This window comes from Helianthus annuus, chromosome 15, assembly GCF_002127325.2.
Source record: "Helianthus annuus cultivar XRQ/B chromosome 15, HanXRQr2.0-SUNRISE, whole genome shotgun sequence".
NCBI lineage: Eukaryota > Viridiplantae > Streptophyta > Magnoliopsida > Asterales > Asteraceae > Helianthus > Helianthus annuus.
The window spans coordinates 123,075,607-123,093,660 of record NC_035447.2 but is presented as its reverse complement, the minus strand read 5'-3'; the positions used below and the strand labels follow the sequence as shown (position 1 = coordinate 123,093,660).

The 18,054-nt window shown below is 34.5% G+C and overlaps 2 protein-coding genes and 1 long non-coding RNA gene across 4 annotated transcripts; 2 read left to right on the top strand and 1 right to left on the bottom strand.

Annotated features, from left to right (window-relative positions):
• The first annotated feature begins 358 nt into the window (after positions 1–358).
• Positions 359–1,036, top strand: LOC110914156. Its single transcript, XM_022158969.1, has one exon. It carries the CDS (start codon positions 359–361, stop codon positions 1,034–1,036), a length of 678 nt encoding a protein of 225 aa, XP_022014661.1.
• A 2,897-nt stretch (positions 1,037–3,933) lies between these two features.
• On the bottom strand, positions 3,934–9,100 carry LOC110912396 (ABC transporter B family member 27). 2 transcript variants are annotated; one of them, XR_002577891.2, is made up of 17 exons: positions 8,848–9,100; positions 7,922–7,996; positions 7,802–7,837; positions 7,647–7,721; positions 7,412–7,536; positions 7,240–7,339; positions 6,970–7,141; positions 6,434–6,552; positions 6,247–6,357; positions 6,025–6,169; positions 5,454–5,586; positions 5,290–5,365; positions 5,126–5,191; positions 4,936–5,043; positions 4,727–4,834; positions 4,447–4,663; positions 3,934–4,364 (listed from the first exon to the last, which is right to left on the bottom strand). XR_002577891.2 is itself a non-coding variant. In XM_022157092.2 (17 exons), the coding sequence occupies exons 1-17, from the start codon at positions 8,929–8,931 to the stop codon at positions 4,158–4,160; spliced, it is 1,938 nt and encodes a 645-aa protein (XP_022012784.2). In that variant the 5' UTR covers positions 8,932–9,100; the 3' UTR covers positions 3,934–4,157. The 2 variants fall into 2 exon arrangements, 1 of the variants encoding a protein (XP_022012784.2); XM_022157092.2 differs by having other exon boundaries at positions 4,447–4,644.
• Positions 9,101–13,999: 4,899 nt separating this feature from the next.
• LOC118487287 lies at positions 14,000–16,854 on the top strand. The gene is made up of 4 exons (XR_004881226.1): positions 14,000–14,129; positions 14,258–14,548; positions 14,948–15,171; positions 15,357–16,854. It is a non-coding gene; the product is annotated as an uncharacterized LOC118487287 (long non-coding RNA).
• The last annotated feature ends 1,200 nt before the right edge of the window (positions 16,855–18,054 follow it).

The window sequence follows — 18,054 nt, the reverse complement described above, 5'->3', positions numbered from 1 at the left end:
AAGTAAACCTTTACCATCAGGTTTAGGTTGATCAGTACGTAGAAAGGAATAGGCGACCGAAAGCTTGTGAAGTCTTGTATCAGTCTCGTTAATCGTTGAATGCAAGATTTTCTGGTTTGTTTTATTTATATATTGTTTCGGTCTTGATTGTTTATACTTGAATCAACTTGTGATTGATTTCCGCACATTCACAAGTACCTGTTTGATATCATTGAAAGGTCCTCTCGGATTTTACAGTTTTTAAGGGGATTTCAATGATGTTCGGAAACCAGAGGAACGACTTAATTCGGAATTTGTGGCTTCAAATGCGGAAGCTTTTAACAATTTCATCCTTTCGGCTGCTCTCAACGAATACGATATGGGTGGAGCAAAATACACCTACATTTCGGATAGAGGCGATAAACTAAGCAAGCTAGACAGGTTTCTTGTGTGCATTGGGTTTCTAGAACAATGGCCGGGAGCAGCCCTTACGGCATTGGAAAGACGATATTCTGATCACAGACCGCTCCTTCTATCTACTACTCCTATGGATTTCGGGCATGTCCCATTTAGATTCTATAATTCTTGGCTGGAAATGAATGGATTCATGGAGTTTGTGAATGGAAAATGTAGTCAGTTTGTCTTTAATGGACCTGCAGATCTTGGCCTCGCTACGAAGCTCCGGTGGTTAAAAAATAGGATAAAAGAGTGGGTTTCTGCGGAAAAAAAGAAAACGGATGGGTTATATAATTGTTGGAAATCAAAGGTAGCGGAGTTAGAACTTTTGGCGGAAGAAAGATCGCTCCAGCAGTTTGAATTGGATCAGCGATTAGATCTCAGGCAATTAATGGCAGAGGTGGATAAACAAAAGATAGCGGACACAAGACAAAAATCTCGAGCAAGGTGGGCAGTAGATGGTGACGAAAATTCGAGCTTCTTCCACTTTATTGTAAATGCTAATATAAGCTCTAATCGTATAAATGGAATTCTTGATGGCGATGAATGGATTACTAACCCGATTGTCATTAAACAAAAGTTCCAGGATTTTTTCGCTTAACTTTTAACAGAACCTAAGGAGGCTCGGCCACTGCTAAACTGCCCGAATTTGACAGTCCTATCGCCAGAAGACGGTGACAGCCTAATCTGTCCTTTCACTCTCATGGAGATAAAAGATGCAATATGGGAGTGCGATGGAGATAGGGCCCCTGGGCCTGATGGCTTCAACTTTAAATTCTTAAAGAGATGTTGGAACGGGTTACAAGCCAAATTTGTTAAAATATTCGAAGAATTCTATGTCGATCTGCACATCAATTGAAGTTGTTCGTCTTCTTTTATTGCGTTAATTCCTAAGGTAAAAGACCCATTGAAGCCATTAGATTATCGTTCTACCAGTCTCATCGGGTGTATCAACAAGGTAATATCCAAAGTTCTTGTCAACCGTCTGAAGAGAGTCATCGGGCAGCTTATCTCCGAGGAGCAGACAACATTCTTAAGCGGGAGAAATATTACTGACGGCCCACTTATGTTAAACGAAATTTGTGCTTGGCTGAAACAATCAAGGAAAACTGGTATGATATTTAAGGTAGATATTCACAAAGCGTATGACTCTCTTTGTTGGTCATTTCTGAATGTTGTTATGAAACAAATGGGTTTCCCAAAAAAGTGGCGGAATTGGATAATGGCAACTCTTCATTCAGCCCGGGCGTCTATCCTCGTCAATGGTTCACCTACTTTGGAGTTCGAATGTTCACGGGGGCTACGACAAGGAGACCCCCTGTCTCCGTTTCTTTTTTTAATTGCTATGGAAGCACTTTCTGGGATCATGAAGAAGGCCTTGGAGGTCGGGCTATTTCATGGTATTAGATGCAACAACACAGTTTCGGCATTATCGCATTTTCTCTATGCAGATGATGTGGTTTTTTTGGGTGAGTGGTCAGCATCCAATGCAATATATCTCCGTCGTATCCTTAGAGGTTTCTACTTAATCTCTGGCCTTCAAGTTAATTTTTCTAAAAGTCGACTATATGGGGTTGGAGTATCTGAAGTGGAATTGATAGCCATGGCAAATACGCTTGGGTGTAGAGAAGGATCATTCCCATTAAAATACCTTGGGTTATACGTGGGTGCTAATATGAACTTAGTAAGGAATTGGAGGCCAATAATCGATTTATTTAAGAGTCGGCTATCGATCTGGAAAGCAAAGAAGCTATCATATGGTGGGAGAATAACGTTGATAAAAGCCGTGCTAAGTTCGTTGCCTACTTACTTCTTCTCTTTGTACAAAGCTCCTGTCCAAGTGTTGAAAGAATTAGAACGGCTCCGACTTATATTCTTTTGGGGTGGAACAGAAGAAGATTATAAGATGAGTTGGATGGCTTGGGATCACGTGGTAGCACCAATTAAGTATGGAGGATTGGGCTTCGGAACCTTACGAGATGCTAACCTCGCGATGCTTGCGAAGTGGTGGTGGCGCTTTAAGACGGAACCGAATAGTTTGTGGAGGAAAGTAGTGTGGGCTATCCATAATAACTCACGAACATGGAATGTGATACCAGTGAAATTAGCAAGTGCAGGTCCATGGAAACAAATATACAACATTGCTCCATTATTAATTAATAAGGGGGTCGATATCGGAAGAAATTTAACTGGGGAAGTCTTTGATGGGTCGTCTGTGGCTTTTTGGGTGGATACTTGGATTGGGTCTGAGCCTTTATTAAATGTTTTTCCATTATTGTTTCAATTGGAGAAAGAAAAATGGTGTACCGTTGCGGATAGGATGCAAGTTGGTGAACACGGGATAATGTGGAGTTGGGTATGGAGGAGACAGTTGGCTGGCGCCGAAGAATTACAGGAATTTCAGCTTCTTTCTTCAACATTAGTGGGAGTCTCGGCTAGAAGCGGTCTCGATAGGTGGTCTTGGAAGATGGATCCTTCAAACCTGTTCTCGGTTGCTAGTGTTAAAATGGTACTTCACTGTCATAATATGTCTGATCAGTCTTATGTCGTGGAATGGAACAACGGGGTGCCGAAAAAGGTCGGTATAGTTGCGTGGCGAGCGGAGAAGGAGAGACTTCCAACTAGGGTCGCATTAGCTAATCGGGGCATCTCGATCCAGACTTTGGAGTGTATTCTCTGTCGGGAATATCCGGAAACAAGTGACCATCTTCTCGTTTCATGTGGCTATGCTCAGATTGTCTGGCAAGTTATCTTCCAGTGGTGTAAATGTCACACTATAATAGCCTTTAGCCTAAAAGATATTTTAGATTCCTACAAACAGTTTGGTGGTTCAAGAAAGAAAAAGAAGGCCTTTCATGCAATTTGCCAAGTAACTATTTGGAGCCTTTGGAATATGAGGAATGAGCTTATGTTTTCTGGGAAAGATAAAGCAGTTAGTTGCATTGTGGAGGAAATAAAGACAAAGAGCTTTCTATGGATCAAGAATCGGTCTAAAGCTTCGGAGATGACCTGGGAGCAATGGCGGGTTTTTGATGTGTTCTAATAGAGATGTTCGGTGGTTAATGGTGATCGGATGTATTTAGATAGTTATGTGGTGTAATTGGTGATTGTAATTTTGGTGCTAGCCGCTGGCTAGGAATTAATAAAATTTTTCTGTTGGCCGTTCAAAAAAAAATCATTATCATTATCATTATCATTATCATTATCATTATTTCTTGTAAATAATAATAATGATAAACAAATTTGGGTGAACTATTACATACATAATATTCCATCTAAACAATAATACAAATGCATTATTTGGGTTGAAAATATGAAAAACTGTATCTAAATATGTTATTGGTGTCAACTTACTCTATACAATTGACCCTATATAGCATGTCATGGGTTGAACACATAGAACCGATGTGACGCTCTCAACCGTAAACAATGAGAAAGCGAGTAACGTTCGTTTTGTGAATTATTCTCAACAATTTGCAGCACAACAGCAAGAATCAGTAAACCAAACAACAACAGCTTCTTGTCCAAAAACATATAAGTTATATAAAATCAGTTAAAGACATCCTGTAACTTGGGACATGTTTGTAGATCAAGTGATGAATCTTTCAATAGTATATTATACAAAATCCCTTTGTTATACAAATTTTCTCCCCATCAATACATATGGTCTTTGCATATGTGTGTGTGTATCAGATCTTCATTGGGTTCAAATAGTTTATAGACTATGATTCGGCATTTTGAGGAACTTGTAATTGTCTTCTTACGAGTGCGGTGTAAATCCCGTCCATGTTAAGAAGTTCCTCATGAGTTCCACATTCTGCAATTTGACCGTCGGATATCACAGCCACCGTGTCTGCACTCTTCACAGTCGATAGCCTATGTGCTATAACTAGAACCGTTCTTCCTTGCATAAGCGAGTCCATTGCATCCTACTCATACGAAAACACGCACATTAGAATCTATCAACTCACAGCTCATTACGAATGTGAAAATATGGCTTGCTTGGTGCACCTGAACAAGATACTCGCTTTCAGCGTCTAAAGCACTAGTGGCTTCATCCAATAGTAAAACTCTCGGATTCATCAACAGCGCTCTAGCAATGGCGATTCGTTGTTTCTGACCTCCGGATAACCTCAACCCGCGTTCTCCCACCATCGTTTGATATTTTTCTGGAAACGATGACACAAAATCGTGGGCGTTTGCCATTTTCTTTTGTATCCCACTTCAACTAGTAAGCACTCAAGAACTTAAAAATCCAGAAAAATAAATTTTAAATAGATAAACAACTTACAGCAACATTTTCAATGTCGGAACTGCTGGCTTTGCCATCAAACCCGTATGCAATGTTGTCTTCTATAGAACAGTTGAACAAAACAGGCTCCTGGCTCACGATACTCACCTTAAACGCAAAATAAACATAAAAGTCAAAGTCAAAGTCAACGTATTGATGAATTTGTGCTATTGTGCTAATAAACGTATGAAATATGCGAATTAGAGTACCTTTTTGTGTAGAAACTCGTGCGATATTTCAGGTAAAGGAACCCCATTTAGCAAAACCTTTCCTTTCACTGGATCATAAAATCTTTCGATCAAATTTGCTATGGTGGTCTGTGCATAAACATATATTTGTCATCAAGATTTAGCGCGTCAAATACCTTGAAAACACAAAAAGTAGTGATCTTTACGATACCTTTCCTCCACCACTTGGTCCAACGAGGGCTATCTTCGAACCAGGTCTCAGTTTCAAAGTAATCCCCTGTCAATTTATTTCGTTAGTACATGAACCGGTGACTAATTGTGCGTTGACTTTGACCGATCAGAGAAGAAGGTGATTTTTTTCTCTAACGCTATTACCTTAAGTACCATATGATTAGGGCGAGACGGGTACGAAAACCAAACATCATCTAGTTCAACATCTCCATCTGGATCACTACATTTTATAAACCATAATCAAAGAAATAACTAACTATAGAAATTCATTGATGCAGAAGATATAAAGAAAGACTCTGAAGTCTGACCCCACAGGACACTGGTCCCCTGCTTTTTCCATGCTCGACACACGGTCTAGAAGCTGAAAAACTCTCCTACTTGCACCTGCAGCTTTCATGGCGGTTGTATATAGCCCGGATAATGAAGATATCGAGGATCCAACTGCAAATAAGAAGTTCTATTAGTATTATGATCAGTATATATATATATGTATGTATACAGGATCCTAAGACTATATACATATATATATATATATATATAGCGAGAGAGGCCAGTTAACGTACAAGACCACCTTATCGTGCGATGCGTACCGGAGCATCTTAACCGCACATTTGATCTAATCTAGGCCTTCAATTGCATGCGGTGGCACAATAGTAATTAACTTTGCATAATTACACACGTTATTTGCATAATTACGCATGGGTTGGGTTAAACCCTAATTACGCATGGGTTGGGTTGGGTTAACCCTAATGACGCACGTTATTTGCATAATTACGCACGTGATATTGGTGGTCACGTGCCATTACACGTTAAGAGCCTTTTTGTATTTAGACCTTTCACTATATATATGTGTGTGTGTGTGTGTGTAAGTTATGGTACCAGTGAGGCTGTAGAGAATGAAGGATGTAAGAGATCCAGCAGTCATGGAGCCTATTATGGTCAAATAAGCTCCATATATCACCACCGTAATTACAGATAACGTTGATGCTCCACTCATACCACCAGAGAATAAACCCGTGACTCTCTGTCATGTAAACAAGATATGTTATAAATCTTTAATAAATAAGACAAATATATTATGATAAAAGATAAAACACTTACTGCTTGTCGGAGCCCGAGTTTTAACGTCTCATCAACTTTTTCAGAGTAGGTTGAAATTGCATAAGATTCTTGTGCAAACGACCGCACTGTTCTAATGGCACCAAAAGATTCCTAGACATAAATATGTGAAAAGTCAACCACAAGTCAAAACCAGAGGACCGAACAGCAGTTGGTTGAAGACGCAAACCTCTGCAATTGAGGCAGCAACTGCGGCTGCAGCTTGTGTTGCATGAGAGAGCTCCCGAAGATACCTTCCAAAATAGCGCACCGCAACAGATATTATTGGTACAACAACCAATGCCAGCACTTCATAGAACAAAAAGCAAAAAAATATATATTATCTGCAAATAGTGTTCACTTTTAAGGGTTTCATCGGTGTCAAATACATCAACCCGGGCCCAGACACACTTAAAACCATATAAACCAAACACGGCCCATTAACCCGTTTATTTAAACTAGTCAAATGGGTTGACGAATTGTGAACAGGTTGTAATAAATGTTAAACTACACGCGTCGATGGGTCGACGTGTTTGATTAAACGGTGCTTAATTCAACAAGTCAACAAAAACACGGCCCGTTTAATTAAAAGGGTTAAACAAATCAACCTGAACACAACATTTTTATTAAAGGGAAAACCTGATTATTTTTGTGGGCCATGTCAGAAATTGTCATCCCTATTCATTTTACGTAATTCGGTCCAGGATACTGAAAACGAAAACTTACGTGTTAACTTCCAAGAAGACGAGAACATGAAGCCTAGACCAATAAATGCAGTAGTCAAGTTTCTTAGTGCTTCGGAGAGATTAGTAGTCGCCGCATTTTTAATGATTTGTGTGTCCTCAGATAGCCTGCTGAGGAGCTCTCCCGTTCGAGTAACATCATAGAAGGCTATTTCCTGAACAACAAGTTACATATCTTTTGTTGTATTCACCCATTGTAACAATAGGTAGCAAAACATGCGGTCGAAACTCAAAACAGGTCGTGTTGACTCACCTGCTGCATAAGGTGGCTAAACAGTTGCTTTCTCAAACGAGCAACAACCCGTTCACTAGCCGAAGAAAACAACCATGCTCGGAGTGCTGTTGACAATGAACTACGACCAAAAGGTTATATAGAATTCTTGATATATATGATTTAGTTAGTGATTTTTAGGAAAAAAACACACCCAACAACAACCACCAACACAACGGCTAGTATAGTATCCTTGACAGCATTCAGAGCCTCGGTTTGCTCTTCGGGAGACTTTATATCTCTTGATACAATGTCAATAATCTTCCCGCCAAAAGACGGCTGAACATGAAAACACCAGTATAACACTATAATATTATATAATCTGTAAAAACCGAGTTTAACTAGTATAATATTTTTCAGATAATTCTACCAACTCAGAAATGGCATACAATTAGCAGGCTCGAGGTGGAAGCGATCAATAACGCAATGGTGGCAATAACGAGCGTCCCTGCATCAGGTTTCGCCTGCAATGTAAGAACAAAAAAATGATTTCTAAATCTTAAAATTGCAATGAAATTACACGGGCCTGTGTAAGCGATCTTACCAAAAGTAGAACTCTGGAAAATCCAACGTTTGCTGCCTAATTTCACAAAAACGATATGGTGAGTCAGGAAGAAACTGCTTTAGGATAAGTAACAGAATATGAAACCGAAATGATGGTCACCTGTATTGCATCTCCATGCTCAAGATCGGTTGCAGGACTATTAGATGTCCCGGTTTCATCTTCGTTTCTCTTTACCTACAATCATAAATATATACTAACTTCACAATAAGAAGACGCTTAACGGGGCGTTTGGATGAGTGCTTTTCAAGTGACTATAACCGCTTAATAAATTAGACCATATGTAACGGTTTCATTCTTTTTAACCGCCATATCATAAAGTGTCTGCCACATCACTGTCACACGTAGTCATAAGTTCTCGCTCACTTTTTTTCACCTTTGACGTGTAATGATTTCACAAGTTTTCACTACCCACTACCCCCTTAAAATAATATTTAAATCTAAAAAAAAGAATTAATCTGATTGGTTGACAATTGGTGGGGCCACCTACCTCCTTCCTCACACCCGTTATCCGCCTAACCTTCCCCACCTTCACGCCCCTAGGAACGGTGTTTAACGCCCAAGAAAGGTTGCCACCTCACCAGGGGCGTTAGCCTATTACGGATAGCTCTAAAATTTATAATCAAATAGGTAATTCTACATTTATCTCAACAATCATACCCAAAACTGATTATTGCAACTTCATAGTTCAAACACCCCCTAAAACTTCTTGTTATCTAACTTATTTTTATACCAACATAAGACAGCCTGCATTTTTTATTTAGGCAATGTTTGGCAAACAATTTATGACTTTTCGGAACCCAGATCCTTACACCCTAAATTCCAAAATCCCAAAAATAATTTCAACAAAAATCAAAACAAAAACTGAAAATTGGGATTCTACTGGTCACTTCACAGCTACCACCATTAGGTTTTCTTCCAAGATTAAATTTTGAGCAAACCCCACAATTTAAATTTGATAAATTTAAGAATACAGAAAGAAATACGATATAAATGAGTGATCGATCAAGAATTAAAGAAAGACTTACATCTTTTCTGATCAGAGGAACTCTGTCACCTCCAGAAGAAATGATCGATCGGCTGGTCCAATCCAAATGTTTCTTCTTCCCCATCTCATAAGATTTGAATAAACCCTAAAGAATTAGAGAGTTGCAGGAATAATTTATCAAGAAGAACCAATAATAGTTTGATTGATCAAAAAATATTGAAAGACGTAAAGTCCAAAGTTGTTGGGTATGTTTTAACTTATGGAATAAAAAAGAAATCAACATGATATCAATCAATATAGTTGTTGGTTGTTGTTTTGGTCTTTATATTTATTTAAGTTGTCATTGTCAAATTATTTTTTTATAAAAGTATGGTCAATTCTTTATATTAATTTAAGTTGTCAAATTAATTTTTTATAAAAGCATGGTCAATAAATATTTTTGACATCTTTAGCCCCAAAAAAAGTAACATAATCCCGTTTTGTGGAATTTACCTGTTTGAGGAGGGGTGTATTCGGGTAAAAGCATTTTGAGTAGGCTACCGAACTAAGTAAGATCGTCGTCACTTAAGTGGGTATCAAAATCGGGTAGTGGTAACGGTTATATGTCACCGAATGTTGGAGATTGTGGGGGGGGGGGGGGGTAAAGTACAGAGATAGAGTAGAGTAAAAGTGATGAGGTCTATTGTTTTAGTTAGTTGAGATAAGCATTGTCACGCATTTAAGTGATACTGAGGGTAAAAGTGAGGTAGTTTTATATGATTGGTGCCTAGTAAAATAGTTGAGAGTAGTGCCCCATGCTCACTTAGAGAATAGTTATGGTCAAGAATAAGAAAACACAAATCGGTTAGGTCTATTGTAGATTTTATATATAAACCATAAAAAGAGATAAATGGTTAAAAATAAAAATGTGTTGATAATGTGGCAAAGTTTTTTGGTGGGTTTTGAATGTTTTAAAAAAATAGATGTTATTATAATATGGTAGCTAATCAGACATGTTTAAGGTGATTTGGGTGTATTGGTGTTTTTAAGTGTCTTCATTTTAGAACAATCTAAGAAATATTTGTGACTTGTTTACTAATAATAACTCATAGTAACAATTTAACTAACGCCGCTCTAATAATATTTTAGTTGTGAAGATCGAAACAAGTTGACTCGTCAATAAATTTAATATTTACCCATAATCTAATGATATAGTGCTTTAGTGTTTGCCCCATAAAATATGAGGGTTTAAATTCTTGCAGTGTAAATAGTGATATTTAAGTTTAAAAATTTGTAGTTAAAAAGTTTAATATTTATATTTAAAATATCATAAATATATAAATTTAAATATGATCTAAAAAGTTATTACTAAATAGTGATCTAACTTATCTAATTACAACTAGTCAATGTGTTTGGTAGGTATTAATTTGGTTTATTACAGTATCGGTATGGTATCGACAAAACACTAAATCAACTGAATGAGAAACAATTATCACAATAATTTAGGAAAAATTTTAATCTTTTAAAAACAATATTTAATTAGATAATAAAAGGAATTATTTTAGTTTTAACACTTTTTCAGTTGTGAGTTTAATTCCCAATAAATCTCACATAATGAAATAATAATTAAATTGTGAGTTTGGCATGGCATGACATGGCAAAGAAAAACTTAAAATTGAACCATCAAACATTCATACTTGTACTCAAGGTTTTAATTTTAATGGTTGTAAATCACTTGCATTTAATAATTGGTTTTCTTTTTAGTTAAAGCATTTTAACGTTGTTATATTCCATAGTGTAGATTGCAATTTGCAACTACAAATATAACAATTCGATGTAATCAATCACACATTTTTTTTTTTATAAATTTTCAATTCAATATTATACGGTACAAAACACACAACGAAAACAAAAAAAAAAAAAAAAAAAAAAAACAATCTTACATTCTTTTTAACGAATGGAACTTTATTGCTTCCCGGGGACATAATCGAAAGGGTTGTCCAATCCAAATGCTTCTTCTTCCCCATTACTTTCACAAGATTCCAACAAAACCTAAACAAACATATACTTCACATTATGATGTTTAGTCGATGTAAAATACGTGTCGATTGTTATGTCGAGTATAGGTATCGTATTGGTACTGTAATGAACTGAACAAATACTAATCAAAAGCCCGCCGCAAAGCGCAGGGAATCCCACTAGTTTAAATCAAGATTTGTCAACCATTTATTAAATAGGGTGTGCTTAGGTTAGCAGTTTATAAAAAAAGTTTGTATTCGGGTTTACCCATCTAATAAATGGTTTATATTAGTTAACCCATAACATGACTTTTTTCATGTCATATCAGAATTTGCCGCTCTTAACTTAAACTTACTTTGATTTTGCCTCCGATATGTAGACATATACCTAATTATTTCCTGAGTTCTTTTTTTTGCTTACAACTTCTCTTTCTTTGCCTGAGCTGCACGTAGTTTCAACCTGATAAGTTAAGTTAGTAGTCATCTTTTGAGTGATTACTGGAAAACCCTTTTAACTTTTATAAAATTTGTATACGAAGCTCTAGACTTTATTTTCTAATAATAAATATCTTAATTTTTAAAACTTAGTGATAAAAGTTTTTGGAAGAAACTTACTTTTTAAAAGAATGTTATTTTTCATTGATAAATCCTCTTAAATTGAAAATAATAACATTTTTATGTGTGACAAGTATCTTAATTTTTAAAACTTAGTGATGAAAGTCTTTGGAAGGAACTTACTTTTTTAAAAGAAAATTGTTATTTTCCATTAATAAATCCTCTTTAATTTAAAATAATAACATTTTTATGTGACTAAGTACCTTAATTTTATATATAAAAAAGATATCGTTTGTTAATTTTTATAAATACAAGGATTTTAATCATTCAAAATTCAAGTCTAAAGGTTTATATGTAAATTCGACAAAGCCCACAAATTTTAATAACTACCCTTTTCTCTTTTTTTTTTTCTTCATATAACAAATCTAGAAAACTTATCTTTCTTTTTCTAAACTTACTTTTTAAAAGAATGTTATTTTTCATTGATAAATCCTCTTAAATTGAAAATAATAACATTTTTATGTGTGACAAGTATCTTAATTTTTAAAACTTAGTGATGAAAGTCTTTGGAAGGAACTTACTTTTTTAAAAGAAAATTGTTATTTTCCATTAATAAATCCTCTTTAATTTAAAATAATAACATTTTTATGTGACTAAGTACCTTAATTTTATATATAAAAAAGATATCGTTTGTTAATTTTTATAAATACAAGGATTTTAATCATTCAAAATTCAAGTCTAAAGGTTTATATGTAAATTCGACAAAGCCCACAAATTTTAATAACTACCCTTTTCTCTTTTTTTTTTCTTCATATAACAAATCTAGAAAACTTATCTTTCTTTTTCTAATGGTCAGTTTATCATATATATGTAGCAAAATTTCGTTTTCTCGTGCAAAATTTCGTTTTCCCAAACTCTAAAGCCACACACCTTCTATGATCTATATTATTATTCTTTCATTACTATGATCTATATTATTAAACTTTCATTACTATGATCTATATTATTTTTCTTTAATTACCATCAATCCAAACATACCTTTAGTCTTGCTGAAAAACGTGAACTAGTATGATGCACTTTTCTGTGTACCTCTCACTCTTTCAACGGTGTTTCGACAAGATCAAAATCACTTGGTGTTTCAACAAGATAAAAATCACTTTGACGATAGTATATAGTCTGTTAATAAATTTTCTTTCTCTCTACACTTTCTATCTATATATTATTATATAGAGTTCTTATATCTTAGATTAAGTTTGATACAAAGTTTTTAGGTAAGTGAACTTCAATCTATACGCTTTATTTTATTTACTATAGCGACATCATAAAATGGCTACCCTTAAAAAATACTGATAAACATTCATGTTTTCATATCTTTTACACCAATAACTTAAGAACACAATTCAACTAGGTGGTGTTAAGATCTGTAACCTCAAAGTAGTTACGCTTTGAAGAATCGAAATCAATTAATCAAATAACTATTGATGATTGGATTTTGTTACAATTCATGTCAACTAAATCACATTTCTTAGCATATATAATCATAACAACTTATTCATTTATCACTTTATTAAAAAAAAAACTAATTATCATGTATTAAAATCACAATAATTAGTTTAACCAAACACTCCTATAATATCCATCATCAACTTAAAAGTCGAGTTTAAATCATACCTTGATAGGAGTGAAACCCATATACGAACTTAAACATCTATTACCTCATCATATTATAGATCGCTAAGCGGGTTTTGAGTAGAACCTCTTGCACATCCTATTAGCATGTTTGAACTAGTTAATCATCGCCCTCAAAATGTTTCCAAACATAGATATAGATAAAGGGGGTGTTTGGGTAAACTTATTAAAAAATGTGGTTATAAACACTATTATCAAACACTTAAAAGATCTTAATTCCTTTCTTATAGCCAATTAGCTTAAACTCTCAGATTTAACAAAAAATTACCTAACTTAAAGCCACATATTAGGTAAATCAAAAAGTAACTTTCTGTTGCCCACCAAAATTAAGTATTTTCTTTGGTAAAATAAGTTTTTAGCCTTAATAAGGTTTAGCTAAGTTTTCACAAGTGATACATGGATAATATATTCATCGGATCGATTAGGCGAGTAAATGAGTATGTGTTCTATATCTCACTCTTGTCTTTATCAAAGGAAGTAATATTTCATATTTGAAATAACCTCGATAAGATTGTTGTATATATATATTTTACAAAGGGACACGTAGTGTATAATCAGTTTAAAACATAGAGAATCTATACTATATGATAAAAGAAATCATTTAGAGGACACTTGTCATTATATATATATATATATATATATATATATATATATATATATATATATATGGAACCCATTAAGTCTAACCACCATCCAAGTCAATATCCACCGTTGGATCATGCTGAGATGAAATCTCAGCCGTTTAAACTCCAAAAAATAACCGCTATAGTGGCGGTTTAGAGCGGTTTAGGACAGTTTTTTTCCTTAGCTGGTGGTTACATCCTAAATCCTAATTTCCCTGCCCATTATCTCCACAACTGCCCATGATCTCCACAACTCAGTTTTTTTCCTTAGCTGGCGGTTACATCCTAAATCCTAATTTCCATGCCCATTATCTCCACAACTCTAACCATTTCAGTTGAGAATATATTCTTATATAATGTACAGAAAAGAGGCTCACAAACAAACAAAAAAAAATCTTATTCTACAAATTACTGTTAAGGATTGTCATTCTACTCTTCATATAGCAGCTCAACTCGAGGTTAGTTGTTTACGATTTCCCAATTTATGTGTTCCATTTTGGTGCTTAAATGTATATAATTTGCAATATTTGTAATTAGACAGGGTTGATTATTGTGCCATTATAATTTTGTTTTTTCTTTAACCCAGATTGTTTGAATCGTTATACAAGGGTGTTCAGCTCTATCGTCGTATGTGCTCTAACTAGCCTCCCGCTACCATCCTCCGACCACCCACCAGAGTTTGTCAATGATTACACAACGACCACCCACTGGCATGAAACCTACAATCACCGGCGTTGAATGCTTTTTTCCAAGTTGTGGTTACTCTCCAAACAGTAACTCTTTCATCTTTGCAAGATCGGAAGATCTAGGGTTATTGAAGACGAATGATTGAAGGAAACGTTTGTGCTAAGAGATCGATTAGGTCTCTTTTTAGGTGGTATAATCCTTAATTCCTCTGCCATCACACGTAATCTCAAGTGCTTATTACGAATTCTGGTTTGAGAAATCATGTCTATTCGGTGTGTTTTTTTATTACACGAAACTTGTGTACACGTATTTTTGTTTGTCAATTCGTGTTTTAATTAGGTTTTAAGGAGTTTATTATATGATGGATCCAGAATCAAGGGCTAATTGTTATATTTTCCTGATATGGGGTTTTACGAAGTTTATTATATGATAAAACTTTTACCCAGATTGTCATACTCACTCATTATTGTGATTCTAATAGCCTCATCCACAACTTTAGATGTATCAATATTTAAAAACGTAATTTGTTTAAAATTCAAGTTTGGTTTTTTGTAAGTTTACCTAGTTCTATCTTTATCTTCATTTGCAGGTTGAAATTTATTAGGAAACTAAACTGATGAAATCCCAGTGCAAGTGTGGTAGAAATTACATTTGGAGATCGCCTTGGTGCACTTCTTGACACTGTATGAATTCTTCAAAATCTGTAACAAAAATACAGATGGGATCACTTGCAAATCTTGGAATGAATGTTGTCAAGGCAAATGATCATCTGAATTCTTCCGAGAAGCACACCAAGTTTTTAATAACCGAAGCGTAAGAATTTAGCTGGATTTTTCCTTTATTGATTTACATTGACATTTTGTTATATTATGTTGTATAAATAAAAATTAATTTGCATTTGCACCCCGCTTCTAGTACTTTATCTGTATTTTACAATACATTATTAGTTTTAGTTTGCTTGCATCTGTTACTAATTCTTTTTTGATTGCATTATTTAGATCATAGACGTGATGCAGCAAGAGCAGAAAATTCATTTACTCTTATATTTTGGGAGTGAATTAATCGGTATGCAAATCTTCAAAAATGGTATATAGGTTTTTTCTACTGTTATTTCTAGATATAGCAAAATGTGCATGTTAGGCAACAATTCAAAACGGGCCAGGTTGGGTTGACCTTAAACATAATGGTTTTGGTGACCAATAACACACATTTATCTTTGAACTATGTTTTGTATCATTTTTACCTTCGTTGGTATTCTTTTGTTACTGATGATTAGGGGTGTTCATGTTTGGTTTAAAACTGAGAAACCATCCAAACCAATCATCGGTTTGGTTACATGTTTGTCGGTTTCAAAAAATTCCAAACCGTAGCATACGGTTTGGTTTACGGTTGATACCAAAAGTCGGTCGTACGAAACCGGACCATTTGTTTGATAATATATTGAACTTAAATTAAAATAAACTAGCTAAATAAGACTTGAAGTGGAACCATTGGGCGTTTATATTAGCTTATCCCTATATAGGCTGTATGAAAATTCATAATGTCTCTGGTCAATTCAAACAAAATCTCAATATTTTAGGTTAGTAATTAGTTATCTTATTATTGTTTTCTGTTGATGTGATAAATGGATAAGTATACTAGAGATTTGAACAATTTGTTTCCATCTAAACAAATAATTCAGTATCAAGTTTCATACTTAAATATATATACAAAAACGAACAGATCTTGGCCGTTGGATAAGTACAGTGACTTTTTTTATGTTGTTACTTGGACAGGGGCAAAATTGCAAAGGCTAAAAGACTGTTGATGTTGAAACTGGTAACGGTTTGTTTAGTTCGGTTTCAAATTTCAGCGGTTTGGTTCTGGTTTATAATAATCAAAAACCATTTATGGCTTAGTGTTTGCCTAAAAAACACCCCTACTAATGATGATACTTGCAAAGCGTGAATTGTTTACTTGAATATGCTTTTAAATGAATAATTGGATGTCAGTTGAAACCTCGTACTTACTTAAAGACTTTTTATCTTGAAACAATTGTACTGGCCGATAATCATATTATAGGTTGATAACCGGTGCCCAAATGTTTTCAAGTGTGAAATCAATTATCAAGCACAAGTGTTTGCACCAGGTGGAGATCTTATAAAGGTTCAAAGAGTGGTTTGCATGATCAGCAACAACACAGTAGTTGCCAAGGGGTTGCAAAAAAAAATGTCACATTTTGTAACAAATTTTTGTAATTTTGCTCATCACATGATATTTCTTCTAAAAGACCCCCGTTTAATATACGAGTTTGATAAAAGACCCTCATCGCATTGATACACAAGACAACACACAAGTCTTAAGGGGATATATGAAATTATCCCTTTTGGTAATATAATAAATTTGACTACGTAACTTGTACTTCTAAAATATTTTTCCTAATAAAATTATGTGTGCAGCTATCAAGACCGTCATGCTCTAGAGGATGAGGTCAAGATTTTTGCAAAACCACAGACACGAAAGTGTAATTGGACTAAACCGAGAAATGCTAAAAATTGAGTTGTACATAATATGGCTTATTCATAGTCAAACTTGTCTAACAAGTGTCTTTTTTATACTTTCACAGTAAAAGCACTTCTTGACCAAGACTTTAGAGTTGACTGGATGTGGACAATGCTACACCATTGACCTCCTAGATAATAACGGTGAGATAAAACCCGGTCAAGACATAACAATCAAAATAGACAATGGAAGTGCTTTTGATCATGGGGATATTTTGCAGTATCAGGAGCTTCATTACGTGGGTGGGTAGGGGGTGGGTGGGGGTGCTTGCAATTTTGACCCATTAACATGATAGGTTGATTGTATAATTTATATCTCTCACAATAGCTAACATTGAAAACTTACCTCCAACCTTACTTTAATAGATTTTTAGGCATAAATTACATTTTAATATGAACATTATAAAGAAACATTCAGCAAGTTTTGCTCTTTTCTAAACAAATAATGTTTTTGTTTAGAATTCAAATAGATGATGCCACTCGTCCACCAGAAAAAAAAATTACTGCTTAAACCCTAGGTTTTTTTTTGTATTTTATTTGTTTGCTTAAGTTGCATTTTAAAATTAATCATAAGTAAACGTACTTTGTATATTAGCGAAAAAGAATGGTGCCAATCATCACATGCCATTTTTCACTTGGGTGGTGTTTTTCGTTTACTCGTTTTCAAGTTACGAATTTGAAGTATCCAAAGTACCCAAAGTACAAAAACTAAAAAGTTAATTTGTCACGAGTTAAAGATTCTTATAAAGGAAGACACAAAATTGTTTCGCGAGATTTTAAAACAACTATTGTTATACCTATTGGTACCTCCCATTAATATTCTTATGCATGACAAGGGGTCTCAAAAGAATATTATTGGTACAGAAATACTTATTATTTCGTGAGATCTTCTATCTATAGTATATATAGAAAATAAATTATAAAATATTGTTATCTCTGTTATAGATATTAATCATCAACGAATAAAGTACATGTCTACTTTTAAAGTAACCCGTCCACCGGACGGGTATTAAACTAGTTATATTAGGTCATATCTTATAGATAATTATTATTTTAATTTAATCTCTTTTTAAATATGTATTTAAAAACACAATATTATTAAATTTTGATATTAATCTACCATTACGTAATATTTCTTTTAACTTAATAATAGATT

Coding starts and splice junctions, on each gene's coding strand:
- LOC110914156 (XM_022158969.1), top strand. CDS start 359: ATGGGTGGAGCAAAATACACCTACATTTCGGATAGAGGCGATAAACTA.
- LOC110912396 (XM_022157092.2), bottom strand. CDS start 8,931: ATGGGGAAGAAGAAACATTTGGATTGGACCAGCCGATCGATCATTTCT. Junction 5,192..5,289: donor CTAATCATATGGTACTTAAG/GTAATAGCGTTA, acceptor ATAAATTGACAG/GGGATTACTTTGAAACTGAG. Junction 4,645..4,726: donor CCGACATTGAAAATGTTGCT/GTAAGTTGTTTA, acceptor GGGATACAAAAG/AAAATGGCAAACGCCCACGA.